The 27977-nt window shown below is 38.2% G+C and overlaps 1 protein-coding gene across 4 annotated transcripts in view; it reads right to left on the bottom strand.

Moving 5' to 3' along the window:
• Positions 1 to 27977, bottom strand: part of PPP1R9A (protein phosphatase 1 regulatory subunit 9A) — a 333750-nt gene that overhangs the window by 138815 nt on the left and 166958 nt on the right. For all 4 annotated transcript variants that reach the window (XM_068972651.1, XM_068972650.1, XM_068972653.1 and 1 more), the window contains exons 2-3: positions 14231 to 14363; positions 8762 to 8882 (exon numbers count right to left, since the gene is read on the bottom strand). In XM_068972651.1, coding sequence (XP_068828752.1) covers positions 8762 to 8882; positions 14231 to 14363 — 254 coding nt within the window. The remainder of the gene's footprint in view (positions 1 to 8761; positions 8883 to 14230; positions 14364 to 27977) is intronic.

The raw sequence follows: 27977 nt of genomic DNA, 5'->3' as shown, positions 1-27977 counted from the left end.
AGTCATGCAGGGTCAGCAGCCCTGACCCTTATCGAGACTAGGCTTTCTCTCTGCATACCTAGCTGTATACACAGGTTTTAGATGATTTACATCATCTTCTGGCCAGGAGGCCTATTAGCATTTTATGGCCCTTTTCTGATAAGGGTCCGTCAACCAGAAAACTTATTTGCCCTAAGAGTGTTGTTCTTACTAAAGTCTGGTGCCACTCTCAGAAAGCAGTAATTAAGATTACATTCTTACATAGCAAGGACACAACCATTTATAACAAAGAAAGAGTAATATAGTAATTAATAACAAAGAGAAAATTCACTAACTCAAAAGTCTAGTATTGCTAACATCAAAACTATTATATTCCTTTTTCTATATCCCAATTACATTGATTAATATCCTCCAGTTACCTAAAAGATAAAGGATATGGATGCCTGGCGGCAATCATTAACTCAGCAATGAAACCCTTCACCAATATAATTCTTCAGTTCAGTTCAGTTCAGTCACTCAGTCATGTCCGACTCTTTGCAACCCCATGAATCGCAGCACGCCAGGCCTCCCTGTCCATCACCAACTCCTGGAGTTCACTCAGACTCACATTCATTGAGTCAGTGATGCCATCCAGCCATCTCATCCTCTGTCATCCCCTTCTCCTCCTGCCCCCAATCCCTCCCAGCATCACAGTCTTTTCCAATGAGTCAACTCATCACATGAGGTGGCCAAAGTACTTGAGTTTCAGCTTTAGCATCATTCCTTCCAAGGAAATCCCAGGGGTGATCTCCTTCAGAACGGACTGGTTGGATCTCCTTGCAGTCCAAGGGACTCTCAAGAGTCTTCTCCAACACCATAGTTCAAAAGCATCAATTCTTTGGCGCTCAGCCTTCCTCACAGTCCAGCTTTCACATCCATACATGACTACTGGAAAAACCATGGCCTTGACTAGATGGACCTTAGTCGGCAAAGTAATATCTCTGCTTTTGAATATGCTATCTAGGTTGGTCGTAACTTTTCTTCCAAGGAGTACATGTCTTTTAATTTCATGGCTGCAGTCACCATCTGCAGTGATTTTGGAGTCCAAAAAAATAAAGTCTGACACTGTTTCCACTGTTTCCCCATCTATTTCCCATGAAGTGATGGAACCAGATGCCATGATCTTTGTTTTCTAGCTCTTTTTAAAAAGGCTCTATATCTTTAAGATATTTTAAGCTTCCCGTGCCTCTTGCGGTTGGAGGGCTGTAAACAATCATATGCTTAGCTGTAAAAGTCCAGGTAAACCTGTCAGGCAAGTTAGAGAGCCATCAGACGGGTCTGAGCTGAGACACTCCTTTTATATGCAGGAGACTGTTAACTGGAGCTCTAAGTTAACTTTTTCCAGAGAAAGGTGTTCAGGGATAGCCCCCTGTTAATGTCATAGGAGTCGGTGAAAGTCATAAAATAATAAGACAGACCGATTCTGGTTTTGGGGTAGATGCTCGAGAAGTTCCAGGGGGGCTCCATGAGGCCTGACCCGCCTTTGCATGTCAGGCCCCTACCTCATGACCTTTGCCATAGGTAGGATTCCCCATGCTGGCTCCCGGCAATGAATAAAATGTATGAAAATGAATAAAGCTATATATTCAATTGATCTTAATTATATAAGAAAGTAAACGTAGGCATACGCACAGAAAAAACTCTGGAAGGAAATTTACCAGCAAGATTTGAAGAGTGGTCAACTCTACATGGTGGGATTACATGAGATTTTTATTTTCTTCTTTACATTTTCTATACTTTCCAAATTTTTAACCATAAACATGTATTACATTTATAACTTTAAAATGTTCTCTAAAATTAGCACATGCTTATTTGACAAGTGATGATGGCATTTTACAGTGACTGTAGAAATAATATAAAAGGTTTTGCTCTAGAAGCTGGGCTGGAGGAAGCACAAGCTGGAATCAAGATTGCCTGGAGAAATATCAATAACCTCAGATATGCAGATAACACCACCCTTTTGGCAGAAAGTGAAGAAGAACTAAAGAGCCTCTTGATGAAAGTGAAAGAAGAGAGTGAAAAAGTTGGCTTAAAGCTCAACATTCAGAAAACTAAGATCATGGCATCTGGTCCCATCACTTCATGGCAAATAGATGGGGAAACAGTGACTGACTTTATTTTTCTGGGCTCCAAAATCACTGCAGATGGTGATTGCAGTCATGAAATGAAAAGACACGTACTCTTTGAAAGGAAAGTTATGACCAACCTAGATAGCATATTGAAAAGCAGAGACATTACTTTGCCAACAAAGGTCCATCTAGTCAAGGCTATGGTTTTTCCAGTAGTCATGTATGGATGTGAGAGTTGGACTGTGAAGAACGCTGAAAGTGAAAGTGAAATCACTCAGTCGTGTCCGACTCTTTGCGACCCTGTGGACTGTAGCCCACCAAGCTCCTCCGTCCATGGGATTCTCCAGACAAGAATACTGGAGTAGGTTGCCATTTCCTTCTCCAAGAACGCTGAGTGCTGAAGAATTGATGCTTTTGAACTGTGGTGTTGGAGAAGACTCTTGAGGGTCCCTTGGACTGAAGGAGATCCAACCAGAGCATTCCAAAGGAGATCAGTCCTGGGTGTTTACTGGAAGGACTGATGTTGAAGCTGAAACTCCAAAACTTTGGCCACCTGATGCGAAGAGCTGACTCATTTGAAAAGTCCCTGATGCTGGGAAAGATTGAGGTCAGGAGGAGAAGGGGACAACAGAGGATGAGATGGTTGGATGGCATCACCAACTTGATGGACATGGGTTTGGGTGGACTCCAGGAGTGGGTAATGGATAGGGAGGCCTGGTGTGCTACAGTTCATGGGGTCACAAACAGTCAGACACGACTGTGTGACTGAACTGAACTGAAGCATTATAGTCACTGGTTCCTTATTAAAGACACAAATGTGAATAACCATAAAACAACTAGACTAAAGGCTCTGGACTAAAGAATCTATACTTTATAGCCCAAAGCCAAAAAGACATTTTCTCAAAATATAAAGAACAGGGTAATTCATACAAATGGTTTTGAGCTCTTGTTTTACAACAAATTTCACAATGCTTATCAAATATTATAAATTTAAGCATAAAATAAACAATATTTTTTATTCATATTATAGCAATTCCTAATTGTCTCAACTCATCTCTGTAGGCATTCTTATATTCATGCACACCCAAGAAACTAAAACGAGAAAATACATCTGGAAAAAGCTCTAGACAAAAAAAGCCTGTCAACCTAGAATCCTATACACAGAGAAAACATATTTTTAAAAAATCAAAGGTGAAACAAAGGCTTATTCAGATATACAAAGCTGAAAGAATTCATCACCAGCAGATCTGGTGATAAAATGGTAAAGGATATCCCTCAGGCAGAAGACAAGTGATACTAAGTAGAAATACATATTTCACAAAGGAATAAAGAATACTAAAAACAGAAGACAGTAGAGCTATAAAGCATCCCATGCAACATGAAGAGTGGCAACAGATATTTGGCTGGATTTGCTCTCCAAATTCAGAGACCAGTGTAAGAAAGAGGCATCTCACAATAAAAACGCAGGTCTTTGATCCTATATAATTCTTCTTGCCTGCCTTAATACTGAGAGCATTAAGGAGATAAAGAGAGCTCAATATTATTTGATTATTATTTTCATTAAAAGGGTATTTTTTAAAATTTTTTTCACATTTCAAAGTGATATTCATTAAAGAAAGGATCTAAAAATCTGATACACAATAAAAACAAGAAAATTAAAGCTACCTTTAAATTAGAAAAGAGGAAGAGAGGGATGGAAGTTCCACAGATTTTGCTATTTAATTTGAAAGTGAAAGTGAAGTCGTTCAGTCATGTCCAACTCTTTGCAACCCCATGGACTGCAGCCCACCAGGCTCCTCTGTCCATGGGATTCTCCAGGCAAGAATACTGGAGTGGGTGCCATTTCCTTCTTCAGAGATCTTCCTGACCCAGGGATCGAACCCAGGTCTCCCACATTGCAGGCATATGCTTTAACCTCTGAGCCACCAGAGAAGCCATTTAACTTGAAGGGCATTTCAATTTACCTTTTTAGAGGTAAGTTGTAAGGGGACGACAGAGGATGAGATGGCTGGATGGCATCACTGACTCGATGGACATGAGTCTGAGTGAACTCCGGGAGTTGGTGACGGACAGGGAGGCCTGGCGTGCTGCGGTTCATAAGGTCGCAAAGAGTCGGACATGACTGAGTGACTGAACTGAACTGACTGAACTGAACTTAATATTATTTTAATAAAAACTTAGAACAAAGTGTAAATGGCTATCATGCCACTCAGCTAAATTACAAGCTACCCTCTAAATTATAAGGCAAAATAGCACAATAAAAGAGAGAGAAAAGAACAGAAAAAGAAAAGGTTAGGTCTTAAGAGTAAATGTCATGAAAGCAACTGAAACACAGGTATTCACTTATTCAACAAATATTTAATGAGCACCTCTGACATTTCAGGTGTCATATGAAATGATGCAGACAGACATGAAGACAAATTCAGAATGTGAAGATGTCATATCGAATAGTAAGGGAGACCCCAAACTTTTTAACTATACTAGACACTCAGGAGATAAATATCCATGGTAAATTTTTAAAACTACTTAAAATGTGATTAGTTTCTGAGACATCTGGAAGGGGTAAAAACATCACAATAAAAAATGCTTCTTATATCAGGGGTGGTAAGGGAAGAGGGGGGAGAAAAAAGTATTTTCTCTATATATCTGTTTATTTGACATACCTTGAAGGAAGATTAACCAAATTTGAGATAACACTGAAATCATTTTCTTAAGGAAGAGTTATTAAGAAGTTAGAAAGCTATAAGCTAGAAAGCTATATATAATACAGCAAGCTAGAAAGCTGTAATACAGACTCAGTCTTTTAAAGGTAAAAGGAACATCTAACCTGGAACTTTAATTTTGTCCACAACTGAGTTCTGAAGAGTAACTTTCCCAAGGCCACGTGGTGATTATTTAAATTGCAGTTTAAACTATATAAAGTATTACATATTCTCTATAGAAAGATTAAATATTCCATATTTGCTGAAATAGAAACACAGACTAGAGCCATTCAACCCTTTGATGTATATTAATTATAAGTTTCTTGAGAGAAAGAAAGAGGGAAAAAAAGAGAGAGAGACGGGAATGAGGTGGGAGAAGGATGAAAAGAATGGAAAACATATCTGCATAAGAAGCACATTATACTCATCATACTGTTTTGTAAATCCTAAGGTCCGTCTAGTCAAGGCTATGGTTTTTCCAGTGGTCATGTATGGATGTGAGAGCTGGACTGTGAAGAAGGCTGAGCGCCGAAGAATTGATGCTTTTGAACTGTGGTGTTGGAGAAGACTCTTGAGAGTCCCTTGGACTGCAAGGAGATCCAACCAGTCCATTCTGAAGGAGATCAGCCCTGGGATTTCTTTGGAAGGAATGATGATAAGGCTGAAGCTCCAGTACTTTGGCCACCTCATGTGAAGAGTTGACTCATTGGAAAAGACTGTGATGCTGGGAGGGACTGGGGGCAGGAGGAGAAGGGGAAAAGAGGATGAGATGGCTGGATGGCATCACGGACTCGATGGACATGAGTCTGAGTGAACTCCGGGAGTTGGTGATGGACAGGGAGGCCTGGCATGCTGCGATTCATGGGGTCGCAAAGAGTTGGACACGACTGAACGACCGAACTGAACTGAACTAAAGACAATATATTTCTGTATCAGTAAGTACAAATAACTTTGTATATCAGTAAGTATACAATATATTTCTATATCAGTAAGTATACATGTATTGACTGGAGACAGCAACCAAAATGTTCCTTTTGTAATTTTTTTAACACTGATAACTTTTAAATAGAAAATTATAAATGCTATGCAAATGAGTATACTTTTAATGGTGGAAATAAGTATAATAATTTAAAAGATGTGAACACTGCCATAGGTATAATATGTGACCCCTTACTTTTAAATATGCGTATATGTGTGTGTATATATATAGGTCACATGACCCCAAAGATTTTCATTTCATTACCTCTAGTTGTCTTTTTTAATATATTCACTGAGGCATTTATTAAGTATCTATTGTAACAACAGTAGGATTACTGTACTAGGTAAATATTCATTTAAAAGGTCTCAGGAAATGCACACTGGGATAGGTACAGCAAAGTTCTCATATCAACGTAAATATTAAAACTACACAGGAGAAAACGTCAGTAAAAGGGTTAACAGAAAAGAAACCTAATTTTAAAAATGAGTGACATAAAAGCAAATAGTTCTGAGTTTAGAAAACAGGAACTGACTAACTGGCTAATAAGAAATTTTCTTTTTTTCTTCAATGAATTGCCTTCTCACTATTTTAATGGTGTTTTTGGTGAACAAGAGCACTTAATTCTATTTATTTATTTTTGGTCATTCAGCATGGAGGATCCTAGTGCCCATCCTGGGGCTGAAGCTGCTCCGCACTGGAAGGGTGGACTTTTAACCACTGGACCACCAGAGAAGGCCTCTGATTCTCTACTTCTTTTGTCTTTAAATCAATTTGTGTTTTGGTTTGGCTTTGGGGCCCATTCACTTAAGAGAGGTGATTGATAATAATTAATATTGTTTGAATATTAACAATAAGAATTATTCCCTATCACTTTAGAATGATTTATATTTTTCATGAAACATAAAGAAAAAAGATGTAGATTTTTGCAAACAAATTTTAACTCACTTGGAAGAAAGGTTCTGAATTAATAATAGGAAATACTACTGCTGCTGCTAAGTTGCTTCAGTAGTGTCCAACCCTGTGCGACCCCATAGACAGCAGACCACTAGGCTCTTCTGTCCCTGGGATCCTCCAGGCAAGAACACTGGAGTGGGCTCCCATTTCCTTCTCCAATGCATTAGAGTGAAAAGTGAAAGTGAAGTCGCTCAGTCGTGTCTGACTCTTGCGACCCCATGGACTGCAGACTACCAGGCTCCTCCATCCATGGGATTTTTCAGGCAAGAGGACTGGAGTGGGTTGCCATTTAGGAAATACTACTATCATCACAAAATACAATCTTTTATGGGAATATTTTATTGCACAGGGAAGCCTGGCACGCTGCAGTCCATGGGATTGTAAAAGAGTTGGACAAGACTTAGCACCTGAACAACAATTACAGAATCCATTGACAGAGCAAAGAAGTTATTTCCTTCACTAAGACAATAAATTACTTTTAAACACAAAATATTAATATCCCACTTTCTTTGTTTTAAGTATAATACCTAGTCAGCTGAAGATTCACTCAAAACATTCATTTCAGACCTTTTTTGTTGAAGTGTTCAGATCAGTTCAGTTCAGTTGCTCAGTCGTGTCCGACTCTTTGCGACCCCATGAACCGCAGCAGCCAGGCCTCCCTGTCCATCACCAATCCCCGGAGTTTACCCAAACCCACGTCCATAGAGTCAGTGATGCCATCCAACCATCTCATCCTCTGTCATCCCCTTCTCCTGCCCTCAGTCTTTCCCAGCATCAGGGTCTTTTCAAATCAGTCAGATCTTCGCATCAGGTGGCCAAAGTATTGGAGTTTCAGCTTCAAAATCAATCCTACCAATGAACATCCAGGACTAATCTCCTTTAGGATGGTCTGGTTGGATCTCCTTGCAGTCCAAAGGACTCTCAAGAGTCTTCTCGAATGTGTTATGGGAATACAAATAAGGTTACTCTGGTAAGATGTGATCCCTAACCACATAGAAAGAGATGATAATGAAGGTGTGGCTTCCTATTTAAACAAATCAATTTAGTTCCTCTGAAGGTGTGGCTTTATATTTAAATAAATCAGTTTTATTTATCAGTCCTCTATTTAAATAAATTAGTTCCTCTTGGGAAACATCTTCAGATATCAATATGTTCTTAGAATTACAAAAGAAATATTACTACTACTGGTTTCACTGGAGATTCACAAATGATTTTCAACATGGTTTATTATTTCTAGATAAGATTGTGAAAGAAATACAAACTTAAACCTTGAAAAAAATCAAAGCCAGTTATTAATATTTAATTTTCTGGAAAAAATAAGATTATATTTCATTGATTTGGGCACTCATATTTTTTGGTCTACTTTTATTTCTACTGCCAATCCTCTGTATCATCCCCAATTTGTTGCATCAGTAGCTAGGTAAGGATTAATCAAAATCTTTAAAGATACTTATAGCTCAAGATGATGAAAGCTCAGACATAAAATATGAACATCTGATGCTCTGATGTGTATCCAGTTATCCCAAGAGGATGTTTAACCCTCTCCGAGAGATTCCACAGGTCTAGATGGCACTCAAGAACCTATGTTTTTAGACAACACATTTTGAGAGACATTGATCTCCACAATCACCATCATTGCAGGATCCAAGTTCCTATTCTCTCTTCTACCACTGTCATTTTCAGAGGTGCCAGAACGACTATCATTTGTCTTGATATTTCTCAAGTGAAACTATATGCTGATCTCCATAGTTCATATTGTTACATGATATATACCATGTTTTGATCACTATCCACGAGCTAGACAGATGAATGGGTATATACAAAGGAAGACAGATATAGATAACAGACCCACCCACCTATTTATCTAATATACATTAAAGAAATATATTCTGACGACGAATCAGAAAATAATTCAAATATCTTAACATTTTCCACATCTGAGACACACTCTGAAATTCTGTTCTAAAAAATCAAAAGAAAGCTACCAATGAAAGAAATTCCCAGAAGACTTTAGATGTTAACAACAGTAGCTGGTTTACCTGCCATCTCGCTGAGCAGCACCACCTTCTGTCACTGTCTTGACAAATATCCCCAGCTTTTCAAGGCCTGCATCTGCTCCAACACCCATTCCAATAATACTTATGCCAAGTCCATCTTCATCTATGAAAAAGGAAAAAAGTGAACGACCTTAATTTTACACTCATCCAGAATTAGCTTCTGAGATCTATTTGCTGCTTTTAATTTTGTTCTTTGTGAACTATACTGACATATTTGCTTTGACAGAATTTTATCTTATACTGGGGAGCAAAGATGTTAAATGGGGCTGGTGCACTGGGATGACCCAGAGGGTTGGTATGCGGAGGGAGGAGGGAGGGGGGTTCAGGATGGGGAACACATGTAAGCCCGTGGCAGATTCATGTTGATGTGTGGCAGAACCAATACAATATTGTAAAGTAATTAGCCTCCAATTTAAATAAATAAATTTAAATTAAAAAAAAAGATCCCTTAAAAGGCTTGTTAGTTTATTTTCACTTTACTATTGCAGTTGGCTATTCATTGTGATCCCTGGAAAAGGTAATAACTTGATTACTGAACAATCAATCTATCTGAAAACACAGCCTAACTAAATAATACAGTATTTTTAAGCACAGAGCATACATACTCACACATATATGTTTGAGTACATAATTTTAAATTAATGTGATTATAATACATCTGGAATTTCCCAACTATTTATGTGGTCTTCTTTTTCTCTTTTAACTTGGGCCATGTGCCCATTCATGTTAATAAGATGGTAAGTATCTCTCAATATTTTCCTCTGTTCTACTATACAAGCATATAAACATATGATAAGATAAAATATATACATATATGTGCATATAATTGAATATACATATTACATAGTATTTAATTTTCCTTCTTATTTCCTTTACACAAACAAGATCATATTATACCTACTTCTCTCTGCAGCTTATTTTTCTGATCCAATGATAAGATATCAACTTATATAGCCTTAAATCACTTATAATGCATAACAGTTCATGGTGAGAAGGTGTCATAACTTATCCAACCATTTCTCTATAAACAGGCATTCACTTCTGTTTTCATTTTATTGGACCTTTGAACAATATTGACAATCACATTTTTAAATTCAGATACAATTTTCCTTTCTGTGAACACATATATTTTAACATTAATGAAATAAAAGATACACTATTTGCATTCCACATTTTTTGGTTAACATTCAAAGCTGTTTTCTGATAGTCTCAAAGTCTTTATAATAATGGTGCATTAGCTGTATAAAAATAGATACGAACTAATCAACAGTGTTGGATTGATTAAAAAAATAAACTGGCTCATGTACTCAATAGAATGTTTCATGCTTTTAAAAGACTCTTTAGCAATAACCTTTAATTTGCTAAGTATTCTCAGCTAGTAATTCTTTGAATAGGGTTCATCTCATTGATTATTACTTATTACTAGCTTCTGCTTTAAGTATTTCTAAGTACAATTCATAATCCTATATTTTTAGTCTGCTGCTGCTGCTGCTGCTAAGTTGCTTCAGTTGTGTCCGACTCTGTGTGACCCCAGAGACGGCAGCCCACCAGGGTCCCCCGTCCCTGGGATTCTCCAGGCAAGAACACTGGAGTGGGTCACCATTTCCTTCTCCAATGCGTGAAAGGAAAAGTGAAAGTGAAGTCATTCAGTGTCTGACTCTGTGCGACCCCATGGACTGCAGCCCACCAGGCTCCTCCGCCCATGGGATTTTCCAGGCAAGAGTACTGGAGCGGCATATCTAAATACTGTCTAATGCCTGCCCCGCCCCAGACCAGACACTCACCCTGTCTACACTATATGGTTCCCCTCCCCCTAAGGCCCCTCTCCAGAGCTTCAGGCCCGCTGCCTCCGAGGTGCCCCCACCCAGCACCCTGCCCTCCGCCAGGCCACCTAAGCCCAGGGGCAGCTCCCGTGGCTTGGCACTGGGCTCCTCCCCGCCTGTCCCCACACCTCCAGGTTGTCCTCCACACTTGCCAGATTAATCCTCGCGAAGACTCACGTCACTCTCCCACTCAGAAGCCCTGCCCGGCGTACCAGTGGCTAAACTCCTTAGCTGGCATCCATAGGCCAGGCACAGGCCATCCACGATGGGCCTCGACACACACACCTGCGTGTTTTTTCTCAGTGCGTGGTCTTGCATGGGTAGTATTGCGTGGGCAGCCTAGTATGGATGCACATTTGTGCTTGGGCCAGCCCCGGGCTGCTACAGACTGTTTACCCACCTGGAAAATATCTTCTAAGGACAAATTCCTGGGAGTCGAATTTGTGTTTAAAGGATAGGAGGCTTTTGCTCCATGTTGTCAAACTGCCCTGTGTAAAGACTGTGCCAGTTTACATTCCCATCACAGTCAAGGCCTGTCTCCCCGCATTCCTGCATGTGCTGGTCTTACTGGCCCATTTTCAAATGGGGTGGCATTGCATTGCATTACTTCAGGCGCCTAAAAAGGCGTGGGGAAACAACATTAGAAACGTCTGAGTGGCTGTTACTGAGGTCACCTATAAGGCAGTTATGTCTTAAAAAGATTTGGCTTAGTTGGGGAGATAAGACATATGACAAATTTTTAGTCTACATATGTTTAAAAATATGTTATTTAGCAAAAGTGTGATGTCTTTGCTCAGTTGTATGCTAAAGAAAGCTAGTACAGAGTTTGATCCCCAGCTGAAGGCACATCCACATTGATTTCAGGCATAGGTACCTCTTCCACTGTGAGAACTGTTGACTAAATGAGTGATCACTGGGGACTTTCCTTCACTCCTTACATTTAGAAGATTTGCACACTTCATTTTCCATGTTTATTACATTCTAATTGTTTCCCTGGTATAGGTATTCATATTCATTAAGAGGCATTCTCGTTCTAAAAACTTTCCTACATTTGCTATAGCTTTAGTTTCTCCCTAGAATGAGGTTTCTTATGCACATGAAGGTCAGATCTGTGCTGAAAGCTCTTTCTTATTGGTTGCATGTATATAGTTGCTTCTGTTACACAAATTCTCTTATGTGTATAAAAGTTAGCTGTATTCAGAATTATTGCACATATTCATCACATTCATAGGATTTCTCTAGAGTGTGAATGTTCATGTTTACGAAGGGATTAATAATAATGCCCAAAAGCCTTCCCAGTGTTTACATTTAGTGAGTTTGCTCTTGTGTTGTTTAAGAGATGATCGCTGTAGACTTTTCCACATTGAATAATGTTGCAGGGCTTCTATCCTGTATGAAATCTTTGGTGAATATTAAGTATTAGGGGGATTCTTATCCGTATTCATTGTATTTATAGAACTTTTGTTCATTATGAATTAACACATGTCAAGCCAACGTTAAGTTCCCACACTCAGTATATTCAAAGGGCTCCTCTCAATTGTGGATTCTCTGTACTACCACGCCATTTAATAGTTTCTTCTAACAAATATCCTGCATGAAAATTACATCTTAGTTTTTAAATCCATTTTCTCTCCCTGGACTCAGGTTTTAGGAAAATCATCTCCCTTCCTTTCATAGCTCCTCTTGATGCTCTAACTGGAAAATTACTCAGTCTTGCAAAGATGAAAATGCAGCTGTGGGCAAAGCAGTATGTTGGCTTGAGCCACTCTCAATTCAGTGCAGACCACCTGAAAGACACAGCGATAACAGAAAGAAAACTAAAGGAAGAGGACAATCAGCCCAGAGATCAGTTGACTGACTTCATCTCTGTACAGCTTCTCTGAGATGGCAAGCATGGGTGAACTCCAGAGCCACACACTTGAAGGCTTTGATTCCTGTGGTTGCACCATCAAGAACCCAGCACCCACCCTGTCTTATATATTTTACTAGGAACAGGCAGAGCACGAAGTATGCAAAACATCCAGGAAAAGATGGGAAAGACTCAAAGGCTATGTTAGGAAGATGCTGTCACCACCTTCTGGAGCTCAGAGCTTATTTTCTCTACCAGGAAAAAAAAAAATCTCATGTTGGTTCAGCATTCGCCTCACTGCTAGTGAGGTTTGAGCTTGTATTCATAGGAATGTGGGCCATTCAATTTCCTCTAAAGTAAAGTGCCAATTTTTCTAATGAGTTTTGCCTGTCTCTTTCGTCCTGATAATTTACAGACTCTTAGAATATTCTAGCTATTAACTCCATGTCACCTATAATGAATATTTCCCCTCCTAAATATATCACTAATCTGTTGGCTTTGTTTGACAATATTGCCTTTAAAAGTTTAAAATTTTGAATGAGTGAATTGGTCCATCTTTCTTTTATAATTTCTGATTTTCCAAATGGTTAAGCCCCTCCTCCCAGAAGCCCAGATGTAGATATACGTTTTCATAAAATATCTTTGTTTTTTAATATTTTACTATTTGATTCATGTAGTTTACCTTTCTATATGATATAATGAAAATGAAGTTTTCCCAACTTAACATTCTTTCAGATAGATGCTCAGTTATGCCAGAATAATTTGTAAAGTACCCTGTTACTCCTAAATTAGGGTATCTCACATGTCACGTTATTAAATTTTCATGCACACTAACATCATTCTCTGGACCTTGTAATTTGTTTCATTGATCAACTGCTGTATGATTACAATTTGTTCTGATTGTAGAGGATTTACATTACATTCAGATATTTGGAAAATTAAATTATTTCACTTTCTTTTTCATACTTCTCTTAGGTCTGTATTTTTCCATGTAAATTTTAGTACTGTATTATGCTATCCCCTCTCCCAATGTAACTGATGACAGTTCTATTTGAATTGCATTAAATTTATATATTACTTTATCAGGATCGAAGATACTTATCAGATATAGGAGAGACTTTCCTATACTGAGTCTTCCCATCCAAGAATGCAGAATATCTATTTACTTAGATCCTGTATCTTTAATCAAAATCTTCAGTCAGGATCCTATATCTTTAATGGGCTTCCCAGGTGTCTCAGCTGGTAAAGAATCCTCCTGCAATCCAGGAGACCTGGGTTCAGTGCCTCAGTTGGGAGGATCCCCTGGAGAATGGAACGGTTACCCACTCCAGTATCTTGGCCAGGAGAATTCCATCGGGTCGCAAAGAGTCGGGCACGACTGAGCAACTTGCACTTTCACTTTTATATCTTTAATTACCCCAAACAAACACCTAGGCCAAGCTCTCATAGCAGCTCTCCCTGGACTCTTCACATGCACCAGTGGTTTGCAGGAATACAAGAAAACATCAGACCTCATTCACACTTCCCTACTCCTAGTCACAAATCCAGCCAACTAAAGTAGATGGGTTTCAGGAGGGATGGTAATGGAGGAGTCTTTCAATATAACATCTATACAGAATTCATATAAACTGTTTTTGAAATTAAAAAAATAAAACCTTCCATGAGAATGAAAACTTTCTCCAATCCTTAGGGGGAAAAAAGGCTATACTTAGGGAAAATAAAGTCATTTCTATACTATTAAAATACCAGCATAACATTAACATTGCAGAGCTCATATACCTTTTTCTAGTTCCACTGGGAAAAGTTCCAGCTTTTCTACACGTTTTTCAAGTTCATACTCAGCCGAAGCAGCCACAGGGTCAACTTCATCATTCCTCCTGTCATAGTCTTCATTGGAGTATGTGCTGAAGACCTGTAGTAAGATGTCAACAATAAGATGAAAATCCAGAAAAGAAAGCTTTCTTAATTTAAAAAATTCTGCTAAGTATCTAAAACTACATAAGTTAAAAATTTTGTATGAAGAATTTCTTCTATACAACTGTTTTGTCATCAAATCAATAGAGATGTTAGGAAAAGGAAAACTGAATCAGAATAAAAGTAACTCACTAATTTAAAAAGTGTACCACTTTTAATAATTTGAGAGACAACAGTAGCCAACAGCTAATCATTACATGGTTATCAATATTTATCACTTTTTACAGAATCAGGGTATACCATATTAGCTGCAATAAAACTAAGGTAAAGCATCCTGAGCATGCTGCTAGGGCAAATGCCCACATGTAATGCATTCCATGCTATGACCTGTAAAAGCCCTGGTGTGGTAGTGTGCTGGTACTAGAATTATATTTGAAACATAAAATCATTGAAACTGACTTCTATTGTATACTGTACCAGGCAGTGTTAAGCTTTCATCTGTCATCTCTCATTTTACTTGCATGCAAATATAAATTAAATTCTCATTGAACATTTTAATGAAATCACTATCAAAATATTGCTGAAGATCTGCAGAAAAAATAGAATATTGGTAGGTCTTTCTTCCTGACCTAAATCATTCAAAAGATCATTACATGTGGTCTTCAAATGTAGCCATAAGAAACGTATTATCCTTATTTCTGCTGAAATATTTGATTTATTTTAAAAGTAACTGGAAGTTGGTTTACAATCCCTCACTTAATACATTAAAGAATATTCAAAAGAAAGAAATATATAATTCATCAAACCAAATTAATTTGCATGATAAAAACTGACATTTTCAATTAAATTCAATAGTTATGAAGTATTCAAACTGTGCCTGACAAAACTCTGTCATGTCTTCCAAAATTTAAAATCTCAGAGTGAGCAGTTTTTTAAAAAATATGCATAAAAAGTGATAATAAACGTAGAAAGCAGGACTGAAGGTCAAAGATGGAAGAAATCAAGTCTATTGTCTATCAAGCTGGCCCTGCTAGTCCAGATGTGGTTTACATTCATATTGCTGGAAAACTGGCACCTCTTATATGCTATATATGGTAGTCTATAAACCAGAATCACATATTGGATACACAGAAACACATGTAGTGTGGTTCCTCAGTCTACATACTTTTCAAAATCGTGTCATTTATAGCCTTTGTTCCTGACTTTCAACATATTTTCATAGCCATGTACCGTTCACAGTTGGTCTCTACCACATTTCTCCACCACAATAAACATTTCTGCATCAAAAGGAACACTTCTAGACTATGGGGTTTTTATCTGTGAAATTAATCTTTTCATAAAATATGCTTCCTATGCCCCTTCCATAGAACCTTCTAGTGTTTTTCTTAAATTGTCAGGTTTATGACTTTTTCTAAGACAGCCTTTTTGATCTTTCATTTCCCTTATATGTTTTGGTAATCATGTATTCACATATATTCATGCATCAAAAATTTATACAGTACCAGCTCTATGCCAGGCATTATGCTAGACACAGAAGAAAGCACATTCTCAAGATGCTCACAGTTTAGTAGGGACACAGAAATAAAAAACAACTACCACATATGTGATAATTGATGTAACAAAAGAATATACCAAGCAATTTTTTTGTTGTTCAGAGAAAGGGAAGAATTTCATGGAAGGGGCACTATCTGAGCTGAATCCTAAAGAATAAACAAGGATTTATATATTCAAATGTAGAAGAGGTGAAATGATTATTTCAAATATAAGACACTAGAAAAAATCTGTATCTTTTGGAAAACATGGACAATTGAATGGATCACAATATAGCATGCCTAGAGAAACAAATTTTAGTAACACACACAAAAAAGTAATTGGATCTGGAACATACAGGTCCTGGAAACTACTGACAGTGATGACTGGAAATTATTCCATTAATGTCTGCCACAATACTTCTGCTAATAGGTTCAATTATATGATTGCTAAACAAGGATTTAAATGATATTCATACCACAATATAACTCAACTTTACTCCTGCATTTTTAATAGGTGAATAAAATAATGCATATGTATTTTTATATAGGTATATATGTGTATGTGTGTGTGTATACAGTGGAAGTGAGAAATAGATTTGAGGGACTAGATCTGATAGACAGAGTGCCTGATGAACTATGGATGGAGGTTCATGATATTGTACAGGAGACAGGGATCAAGACCATCCCCAAGAAAAGGAAATGCAAAAAAGCAAAATGGCTGTCTGAGGAGGCCTTACAAACAGCTGTGAAAAGAAGAGAAGCGAAAAGCAAAGGAGGAAAAGGAAAGCTATATCCATTTGAATACAGATTTCCAAAGAATAACAAGGAGGGATAAGAAAGCCTTCCTCAACAATCAATGCAAAGAAATAGAGGAAAATGATAGAATGAGAAAGACTAGAGATCCCTTCAAGAAAATTAGAGATACCAAGGGAACATTTCATGCAAAGATGGGCTCAAAAAAGGACAGAAATGGTATGGAACTAACAGAAGCAGAAGATATTAAGAAGAGGTGGCAAGAATACACAGAAGAAATATACAAAAAAGATCTTCTTCATGACCCAGATAATCACAATGGTGTGATCACTCACCTAGAGCCAGACATCCTGGAATGTGAAGTCAAGTGGGCCTTAGAAAGTATCACTACGAACAAAGCTAGTGGAGGTGATGGAATTCCAGTTGAGCTATTTTGAATCCTGAAAGATGATGCTGTGAAAGTGCTGCACTCAACATGTCAGCAAATTTGGAAAACTCAGCAGTGGCCACAGGACTAGAAAAGGTCAGTTTTCATTCCAATCTCAAAGAAAGACAATGCCAAAGAACGCTCAAACTACCACACAATTGCACTCATCTCACACGCTAGGAAAGTAATGCTTAAAATTCAACTTCCAGATGTTCAAGCTGGTTTTAGAAAAGGCAGAGGAACCAGAGATCAAATTGCCAGCATCCGCTGGATCATCGGAAAAGCAAGAGAGTTCCAGAAAAACATTTTTTTCTGCTTTATTGACTATGCCAAAGCCTTGGACTGTGTGGATCACAATAAGCTGGAAAATTCTGAAAGATATGGGAATACCAGACTTCCAGACGTGCCTCCTGAGAAACCTGTAAGCAAGTCAGGAAAAACTGTCAGAACTGGACATGGAACAACAGACTGGTTCCAAATAGGAAAAAAAATATGTCAAGGCTAAATATTGTCACCCTGCTTATTTAACTTATACACAGAGTACATCATGAGAAATGCTGCAAGAAATACAAGATGGAATCAAGATTGCTGGGAGAAATACCAATAAACTCAGATATGCAGATGATATCACCCTTATGGCAGAAAGTGAAGAGGAACTAAAAAGCCTCTTGATGAAAGTGAAAAAGGAGAGGGAAAAGGTTGGCTTAAAGCTCAACATTCAGAAAACTAAGATCATGGCATCTGGTCCCATCAGTTCAGTTCAGTTCAATCACTCATTCGTGTCTGACTCTTTGCAACCCCATGAATCACAGCATGCCAGGCCTCCCTGTCCATCACCAACTCCCAGAATTTACTCAAACTCATATCCATCGTCAGTGATCCCATCCAGCCATCTCATCTTCTGTCGTCCCCTTCTCCTCCTGCCCCTAATCCCTCCCAGCATCAGGGTCTTCTTCAATGAGTCAACTCTTGGCATGAGGTAGCCAAAGTATTCAAGTTTCAGCTTTAGCATCAGTCCTTCCAATGAACACCCAGGACTGATCTCCTTTAGGATGGACTGGTTGGATCTCCTTGCAGTCCAAGGGACTCTCAAGAGTCTTCGTCAACACCACAGTTCAAAAGCATCAATTCTTCGGCGCTCAGCCTTCTTCACAGTCCAGCTCTCACATCTGGTCCCATCACTTCATGGCACATAGATGGGGAAACAGTGGAAACAGTGTCAGACTTTATTTTTTGGGGCTCCAAAATCACTGCAGATGGTGACTGCTGCCATAAAATTAAAAGACGCTTACTCCTTGGAAGGAAAGTTATGACCAATCTAGACAACATATTAAAAAGCAGAGACGTTACTTTGCCAACAAAGGTCTGCCTAGTCAAAGCTATGGTTTTTCCGGTAGTCATATACGGATGTGAGAGTTGGACTATATAGAAAGCTGAGCACTGAAGAATTGATGCTTTTGAACTGTGGTGTTGGAGAAGACTCTTGAAGAGTCCCTTGGACTGCAAGGAGATCCAACCAGTCCATCCTAGAGGAGATCAGTCCTGGGTATTCATTGGAAGGACTGATGTTGAAGCTGAAACTCCAATACTTTGGCCACCTGATGTGAAGAGCTGACTCATTTGAAAAGACCCTGATGCCAGGAAATATTGAGGGCAGGAGGAGGAGGGGATGACAGAGGATGAGATGGCTGGATGGCACCACTGCCTCAATGGACTTAAGTTTGAGTAAACTCCAGGACTTGGTGATGGATAGGGATGCCTGGCGTCCTGCAGTTCTTGGGGACACAAAGAGTCAGACACGACTGAGCGACTGAACTGAACTGAACTGAACTGTGTGTGTATACACACACCTGCTAGCAAATATTCTTCCTCAAAAAGGCTGGTTTATAACGATCATTTAGGGATATCCCAAAATTAAATAAAACAAACTGAAAACTAACTATATAACTACAGGCTGGAAAATAATTTTTTAAATAATGTTGAGGCATCTAGCAATCAGAGGACCATATCACCATTTCATTCTGTAGAGAACAAATAATGTAATATATCTTTCATCCTCAGCTTGTTCACTGTCTGGTTAATTATGTGGGCACCCTTATAAATACATGAAAAAAAAATGCCAGAATTCATTATTTGTGAATTAAGCTTTTGTTTACCTGGAGAATCCAAGAGGTTAAACAGAAAAATTTAGAACAAGAGTTCAGTGATTTCTACATTCCCTCACTCATGTAAAAAAATCATTCTCTTAAACTTACACAAGCCAAACTTGGGCTAATTCTACTATAAATGAAGAGGACAATTACAAGAAAAGCAAGTGTGTTTCTAGAAATGTAGTTCCCTAACTATTATATCTGTGATAAATTATCATACAACCTCAAATTTATTGTGAGACCTACAGACAGAAATACTAATGTCATTTTAAAGAAATTAAAACAGTGTTGTCTTGCCTTTGGAAAAAGAAAAAAAAAAAAAAGAGTTCAGTGAAAACAGAATTTGGAAACTGACCAAAAAATCCATAGTCATTTTAGAAAATATAATAGACAAGATCATGAATTATAAAATTAATGATTATAAATGTGCAAGGGTATCCTTATCTTTAAAACGTAACTGAAAAATTAAAAAAGCCCTGAGTAAGTGTAATGCCATTTTATGTTCTTCGATTAAAATCCTTAATATTGTAAAATCACCTATGATCCTAAATTACTGTAAATGTCTATTTGCCCCAATTTAATTTATGAATACAGGGCAATCAAAATTGAAATTCTACTAGTATTATTCCTGGAAACTAGGAAGCTGTTTGCAAACTAAGAATAAGAATGGAAACAGACCTTATCAGATATCAGAAGAGATAATAAAACCTCATTTACTAATGCAATATACTTTGCCCAAAGACAGATCTATTTTGTAGTTTCTGTTTCTCTCCTCTACTTTTCTACTCAAATTAGTTTGGGTGATCTATTCAAAAAATAGTAGGGAAAGAATGAGATATCCTCCTGGAAAAACGAATTCCTATTTCATATGATTAACAAAAGTAAATTTTACATTGGCTAAGGACAAAAAAATTATAAATTATTAAACTGATAAATTTCAAACTACCAAACAATTACATGCATTTCTCATGCTAGTAAGGTTACACTCAAAATCCTTCAAGTTAGGCTTCAGCAGTATGTGTAACAAGAACTTCCAGTTGTAGAAGCTGGGTTTAGAAATGGTCGAGGAACCAGGCAACAAACTGTCAACATTCACTGGACAACAGAGGAAGCAAAGGAATTCCAGAAAAACAATTATTTCTGCTTCTGCGACTATGAGAAGGTCTTAGACTACATGGATCATAACAAACCATGGCAACTCCTTAAAACAGATGGGAATATCAGACCACCTTACCTGTCTCCTGAGAAACCTGTATGCGGGGCAAGAAGCAACTGTTAGAACCTTACATGTAACAAATGACTGGTTCAAAATTGGGAAAGGAGTTAAGACAAGGCTGTATATTGTCACTCTGTTTATTTAACTTACAAGCAGAGTACATCATGAGAAATTCCAGGTTGGATGAGCCATAAGCTGAAATCAAGATTGCTGGGAGAAATATCAACAGCTTCACATATGCAGATGATACCATTCTAATGGCAGAAAAGATGAACTAAAGAGCCTCTCAATGAGGGTAAAAGAGGAGAGTGAAAAAGCTGGCTTAAAACTCAACATTAAAAAAAACTAAGATCATGGCATTTGGTCCCATCATTTCACAGCAAATAGATGGGGGAAAAGTGGGAACAATGACACACAGATTTTCTTTTCTTGAGCTCCAAGATCATCACAGATGGTGACTGCAACCATTAAATTAAAAGATGCTTGCTTCTTGGAATTAAAACTATGACAAACCTAGACAGAGTGTTAAAAAGCAAAGACATCACTATGCTAACAAAGGTTCCATCTAGTCAAAGTCATTGTTTTTCCAGTAGTCATGAACGGATGTGAGTGTTGGACCATAAGAAGGCTGAGCACCAAAAACTGATGCTTTTGAATTGTGGCGCTTGAGAAGACTCTTGAGGGTCCCTTGGACTGCAAGAAGACCAAATCAGTCAATCCTAAAGGAAATCAACCCTGAATACTCTTTGGAAGGACTGATGCTGAAGCTGTAGCTGCAATAATTTGGCTACCTGATGTGAAGAGCCAACTCACTGGAAAAGATCCTGATGCTGGGAAAGATTGAAGGTAAAAGGAGCAGAGGGTGGTAGAAGATGAGACAGTTATAAAGCAGCACCAACTCAATGAACATGAAGTTGAGCAAACCCCAGGAGACAGCAGAGGACACAGAAGCCTGGTGTGCTGCAGTCCATGGGGTTGCAAAGAGTTGGACAACTTAGTGACTGAACAGCAACAAACTGCTAAAAGAAAAGATGCAACAATGTTTTTAACGGGCAAGAGAGAATCTTCCCCAAAAACCACGGATCCTAAAAAGCCTAAGGAAAATAAAGTATTTGATTAAAAATTAATGCTAAAAACTTCTAGGTAACACTACACCATAATGAAATCATAAAACAGGTCAAATATTAGGAGAATATATTGCCAAATATCAAGATGAAATATGAACATTTGTAATATAAGAAATGTTTTATCACCTTAAAAACTACATCTGTAAGTAGGGAGAAGGAAACTGAGAATTCAACAAAGAAACACTACTGTTCAATAAATGATGTAAAGATGCTCAATTTCATTAAAAATTTTCTTCTTAAAAATTAATTTAAGAAGGAAATGCAATATATTCACCTATAGGATGACTTTTTCAAAAAGCCTGCAACATCTAGTGTTTGTGAGGATATAGGAGAAATACTCTTGAAAAAGCAGGGAAAAAGTCAAAATTTGAAATTAGCTATCAAGATTGTAAATGCAAATGCCTTTGATCCAATAATGCTACATGTAAGTATTTATAGAGATATTTACAAGTGTGCAGATATCTGTGCAAGGAAGTTCATTAAAGAACCATTTGTAATTCCCCAAGATGGAAAATTATATAAATGTTCAAAGATAGAGAAAATGTCTTACTATGTTATAGTATTTACAAAGATGTAATTTCATGCAATGATAAGAAAGATCTATCTCTGCAGACATGAAAGGCTCTGAAATTACTTAGCCAAAGGCTCATATATTACTTACTTAACCAAAAAGGCACACAGCAGATATATTTATATCTATATCCATATGTATCTACTCCTCTATCTCTATATATTCATATATAGTGAGTGAAAGTCACTCAGTCGTGTCTGACTCTTTGGAACCCCATGGACTATAATACAGTCCATGGAATTCTCCAGGCCAGAATACTGGAGTGGGTAGCCTTTCCCTTTTCCAGGTGATCTTCCCAACCCAGGGAACAAACCCAGGTCTCCTACATTGCAGGCACATTCCTTACCAGCTGAGCCACCAGGGCAGCCCAAAAATACTGGAATGGGTAGCCTATCCCTTCTCCAGCAAATCTTCCCCACCCAGGAACTGAACTGGAGTCTCCTGCACTGCAGGAGGATTCTTGACCAGCTGAGCTACCAGGGAAGCCCATATATATAGGTTTACATATACTCTCAATTGGTATGACCCTAACTTTAATCTAAATTTCCTAGCCATGTAACTATTGCCAAACAGTAAAATCACTCTAAGCCTGTTTGATTATTTACAAAATGGCTATTATAATAATAATACCTATCATATAAAGTTGCTGTGAAAATGAAATGAGACAATCCAAATAATTATGCTGGGTTAAATGTAAGGGGAGTGAAAGCTTTCCCAGGGTAATCAGAGATAATAATATTTCCCTAGATACCTACACTCATCTCATACTCTTATTTACAAATAAGTGTTGAATGTTTCATTCACTATGATGCTTAATGCCCTTGGAACAAAAATCTACTAGACTAATTTGGTATTACAGTGTAGACTGGCCTGCCAAAACCCCTACCTATGTCCAGGGCAATATAGTATCATTACACAATGGCTTGTTATTTGCTAGGCTTTGTTTTGCCTTGACCAGGAAGAACCTCAGAGATGAAAGGAAAATTGACCTAGGTAAGACTTTCCCTTTCGTCAACATGGTCATGACTCATTCAGTATTCTTACAATAGTTCTATCATTTTTATTTATATTACAACTGCTCTATAAATATATATGAACAGTTAATTATGCAAATAATAATCAAAACCCCATCATGATATTGCTGCAATGCAAAAATGCAAAAAACTAAAGGCCAACAGCATCCTGTGTCCTAATATTCAGCACCATTCAAGAGATATACACATATATTTAGTTCAGTCACCTTTACATTGTTTCTGTGTTATTTCACTGAGAAAAGCAAAAGGATGTTTAAATTTAAGACTTCTTGTTTCAGAGCCAACAAGCGATATTCTATTCCTTGATCAAAGGAAACAAAACAAGACCTTATCCCTTGCTTTGCAGCAGAGGCAGGCTTTTAGGGATAACAAGTTTACAAATACAGTTAGCAATGACATTTCTGACCCTGCAACCCAAAGTTATGAAAAATAAATAAAGTTAAAATTAGCTTATAAGATTTCAACTAGAACCATTCTTTTTCACATTTCCAGTAATTGGAGCTCCAACACTTTTTCAAAACAACAGCAACCTTTTTTCAACAATAAGGGAAAAAAACCTGATTTCCTTTACTTCCTGACAACACATTTTCTTTAATCAATGCAGGTCAAAATGAGTCCAGGATTCTCTGTAAATGCTGACTGGAAGGAATCTCCCACAAGGCTTCCCCAGGGTTTCAGTTCTGCCTGTCGCCTGTGTTCTGTGTCATCTCCTGGCACATCAAAGGTGGAAAGTGTTCCCGGTCCTAGCAAGCTGCATTTCAGATGATGGCTTGGCACAGCATGCTCGTGGAGATTCGCCAAGCATTCACATGCTTCCACAAATGGGCCCCACTTATCACAAGCTTCCTTGGCAGAACTCTAACTCACCTTCACATGATTCTAGCAGCTCTGCTTAAGGGACTCTATAAATCGAAACTAAGAGAAGACAGTCCACCTCAAAGTTTTTAAAAACAAATTTGGTGATAAACCATCGTCAGAAAGGAGGATCCTGACAGCCTTAGAACAATGTACACAAAACTTCAGTTTCCTTTCCTTCACACACTGATTTACAATGTTAAGAATTATCGTTTCTAGATTGCCTAGTGTGTGCCAGGGAGTATGTTAGGATCTCGGTGCAAACTGACATAAGCCAAACTGGAGCTTAAAATCATCAGGCATTTGCGGGTAAGCACTGGCAGTGTCCAAAGATTCTAAATAGGTGAGAGCTTTCTGATGAATATAAACACATTGATGAGTAGGAGGATGAAAAAACAGACCCACAGCTGTATCCTGCATGCTCAGTAAAGTCTCAGATTTCTGTCCTTCAGTTACTCTGACAAGTAACCTGCATGGAGGCATGCTTAAAGCAACTGTGACAATATTCCACAGTAGAATGTCTCTAACCTAACTGGATCTGTCAACAAAATCCTACATTTCAGAAAAAAAGACCAAATGAATAAGAGAGTTAGACACTCCTGCAAAACCTTAGCTTGCTTGAATCAAAACCCATTTATATAAAATATTTCTAAAACCAATCCACCTATTTTCAATATCACTCATTTAACCAATTATCTGTAACATTCCTAACATTAATAAACCTTCCTATGCAGATTTAAAGTATGCATCTCTGGAGTGTAGACATCTAATTAGGTTCTTTCAAATACTAATCCTTGAGTGAAGATCCTAGAGTGCTAACTAAAGACTCCTAAAAGAAAGCTATACCCATAAATATGGTGGTGTGTATGTTGTAATAACTGAAAGTAAGTTACAGACAATATAAGGCTTTACGGAAATAGTCTTTAACTCTTGTACCAACTGATCCAGTAAATAAGGCAGAAAAAAGGAGGGTATTTACTTTTCATAGTTTTACATGAGAAATTCAGAACTCAGAGAACAATATACATGGCATATATGAGGATAACTAGTAAAGACAAAGTCTGTAAGGACAAAAGGTGTATTTCACTAGTTGCAAGCCTAGTGGCTTCATGAATAACTAAAGAACAGGAAGTGAAAAAACAAATATACTTGACATAACAGGAGGTAGAGGACAGGCTGATCAAAAGGCAACACAAAGAGGCCTATATTCATCAGGTTTCTCCAGAGAAACACAACCAACAGGAGGTGTATGTGTATAAGATGTTCCCTGACCCAGGATTGCAGGCAGATTCTTTACTGTCTAAGCCACCAGCCCTCATATTTGTATTATGGCACCCCACTCCAGTACTCTTGCCTGGAGAATCCCATGGACGGAGGAGCCTGATGGGCTGCAGTCCATGGTGTCACAAAGAGTCAGACACGACTGAGCGACTTCTCTTTCACTTTTCACTTTCATGCATTGGAGACGGAAACGGCAACCCACTCCAGTGTTCTTGCCTGGAGAATCCTAGGAACGGGGGAGCGTGATGGGCTGCCGTCTATGGGGTCACACAGAGTCGGACACGACTGAAGTGACTTAGCAGATTTATTTTAAGGAATTGGCTCATGTCACTATAGAGACTGACAAATCCAAAATCTGTACAGTGGCAAGCTGGAGACACAGGGAAAAACTGCTCTTGGGAGTTCAGGTCCAAAGGATTCTCTCTGCCTCACGGGAAGTCAGAAAGAAAAGTGAAAGTGAAGTCGCTCAGTCGTGTCCAACTCTTTGCGGCCCCATGGACTGTAGCCTACCAGGCTCCTCTGTCCATGGGATTTTCCAGGCAATAGTACTGGAGTGGATCGCCATTTCTTTCTCCAGGGGATCTTCCCAACCCAGGGATCGAACCCAGGTCTCCCACATTGTAGACAGATGCTTTACCGTCTGAGCCACACTATAAAGCCTTCAACCAGTTGGATGAGTCCCACCCACATCACAGAGGGCAATTTACTTAACTGTACTCAAAGTCTACTAATTTAGATGTTAACCTCGTTCAAAAACAGCGTCACAAAAACATCTAAAATAATACGTGATCTAAAACATCTGGCCACCGTGGCCTAGACAAGTTGACACATAAAATTAACTATCACAAAGTCCTTAAAATAGAATACTCTTTGGCTCCAAAAGCTTGACATCTAACTGAGATAATCATATCTAGATAGTGCCTCTCTATATATCACTGGAGTGTTGTAAATTTTTATATCCCCAGACACTTTCATGGAATGTACACAAAACCCAGGATAAAATTAAACATACATTTTTGTATTATCAATGGCACCAATTACTTCATACTTGTAGATAATCAACAATGAAATATGGAGAAGGTAAATTCTTCAAATTTAAAATAGCAATGGTTGACTCTGTAGAAAGATAAGCTAAATATAAGAAAACTTTTTATGAAAGAATACTTAAAAGTAAGTGGAGTTTTATTAAGGTCACATACACAGAAATTATCAGTGAAATAAAAAGATTAGAAAGTCCTATATCTCTTCATTTTGACAAACTAGAAGTCAGTTATAATTAGCACATTTATCTACAAATATGTATATAGTTAAAGTCCTTGAAAAATCTTAAAAATAAGCTTAATATCTCCTTACAAAATCAGCTCATGCCACTAGAGTAATTAAAAAGAAATTCCATCATAAATAAATATAAACTTCGCTTATTTTAAACTTGGACAATTTGTCCAAAAACGTGAGTTTTTCCAGTAAACAGCTGAACAGAAAACTGGACAGTTCCACAGATGTTCATGTTTTCTTGGTATTTTTCAAACTGTAATAAACATTTAAACACATCCATGAGAAATTAGCAACGTTCTCTTTCAGCTCAGCCAGACTTTTAGTTTAAACAAGACATATGCTTTTCAAACTGACAACCAGTGGCCAGCATGAAATAAACTGGTGGCCTTGGTCCAGTTCCCACTGGACAGGTATCTTCATCACAGGAAAAAGTTAACTAATTAGCACCACTTGGCAACTTTTCGGGGGGCAGGATAATCTCCTAGAGAAATAACTTCCCATTCACAGAAGGTAATACTCCTGTACAGATGCAACAGGTCAAGCCAATAAGTCAGAGTCTGTTCTCAGATTTGTCTTAGCAGTTAGTATTCACTTCTTTCACTACCAGACCCAGCACTGTGCTTCAAAAGGCCCATGGAGTGAGATTATTTTGAATTATCTAAATAAGAAAACAGATGGAGGTGAGCACTACAGCATGTATGGGGTAGTGAGGTTAAAGAGGAGAAAGGGAGTCACAGGCCACACCAAAGACGGTTGAAGGTTGGGAAAAGAGACTTTCCACGGTATAAGAGTCATGTACAGAAGGTTACTCTCACCCATGCAAAGGTCCCAAGGGTGACTGCACCTCTGATATGAGGGCTATGGGGTATCATGAGGACTAAATACTAAACTTCGAGGTTTTAACAACCTTGGGAAGTATATTCCAGAGCCAGAATTTTGCCTGGAAATAGAGTAAAAGAAAGAGCCTTGCAGGGAACTTGATCATCTGTTCAAAAATATCATCAGAAATAATGGTTCAGGTTAAAAGCAGAAGGAGCCCTTTCCCTGCTGGTTCAGATGGTAAAGAGTCCACCTGCAGTGCGGGAGACCTGTGCTCAGTCCCTGGGTTGGGAAGATCTCCTGGAGGAAGGCATAACTAACCTACTCTAGTATTCTTGCCTGGAGAAGCCGGATGGACAGAGGAGCCTGGCAGGCTACAGACCATGGGAGTCACAAAGAGTCAGCCAAGATGGAGCGACTAATCACAGAACAGCACTGTAAAACTGTTAGAACTGGTGCATCTCTCCAGGGTGACGGGAGAAAATGCGAAAACATGGATGTGACTAAATAACAGCCAATCAGTGGGTAAGGATCTCAAGGAGGCTAACTTGAGTACAGCAGAAGAAAGCAAC

The sequence above is a fragment of the Capricornis sumatraensis genome, chromosome 5 (genome assembly GCF_032405125.1).
Source record: "Capricornis sumatraensis isolate serow.1 chromosome 5, serow.2, whole genome shotgun sequence".
NCBI classification, from domain to species: domain Eukaryota; kingdom Metazoa; phylum Chordata; class Mammalia; order Artiodactyla; family Bovidae; genus Capricornis; species Capricornis sumatraensis.
This window is presented reverse-complemented; position numbering and strand designations above follow the sequence as displayed.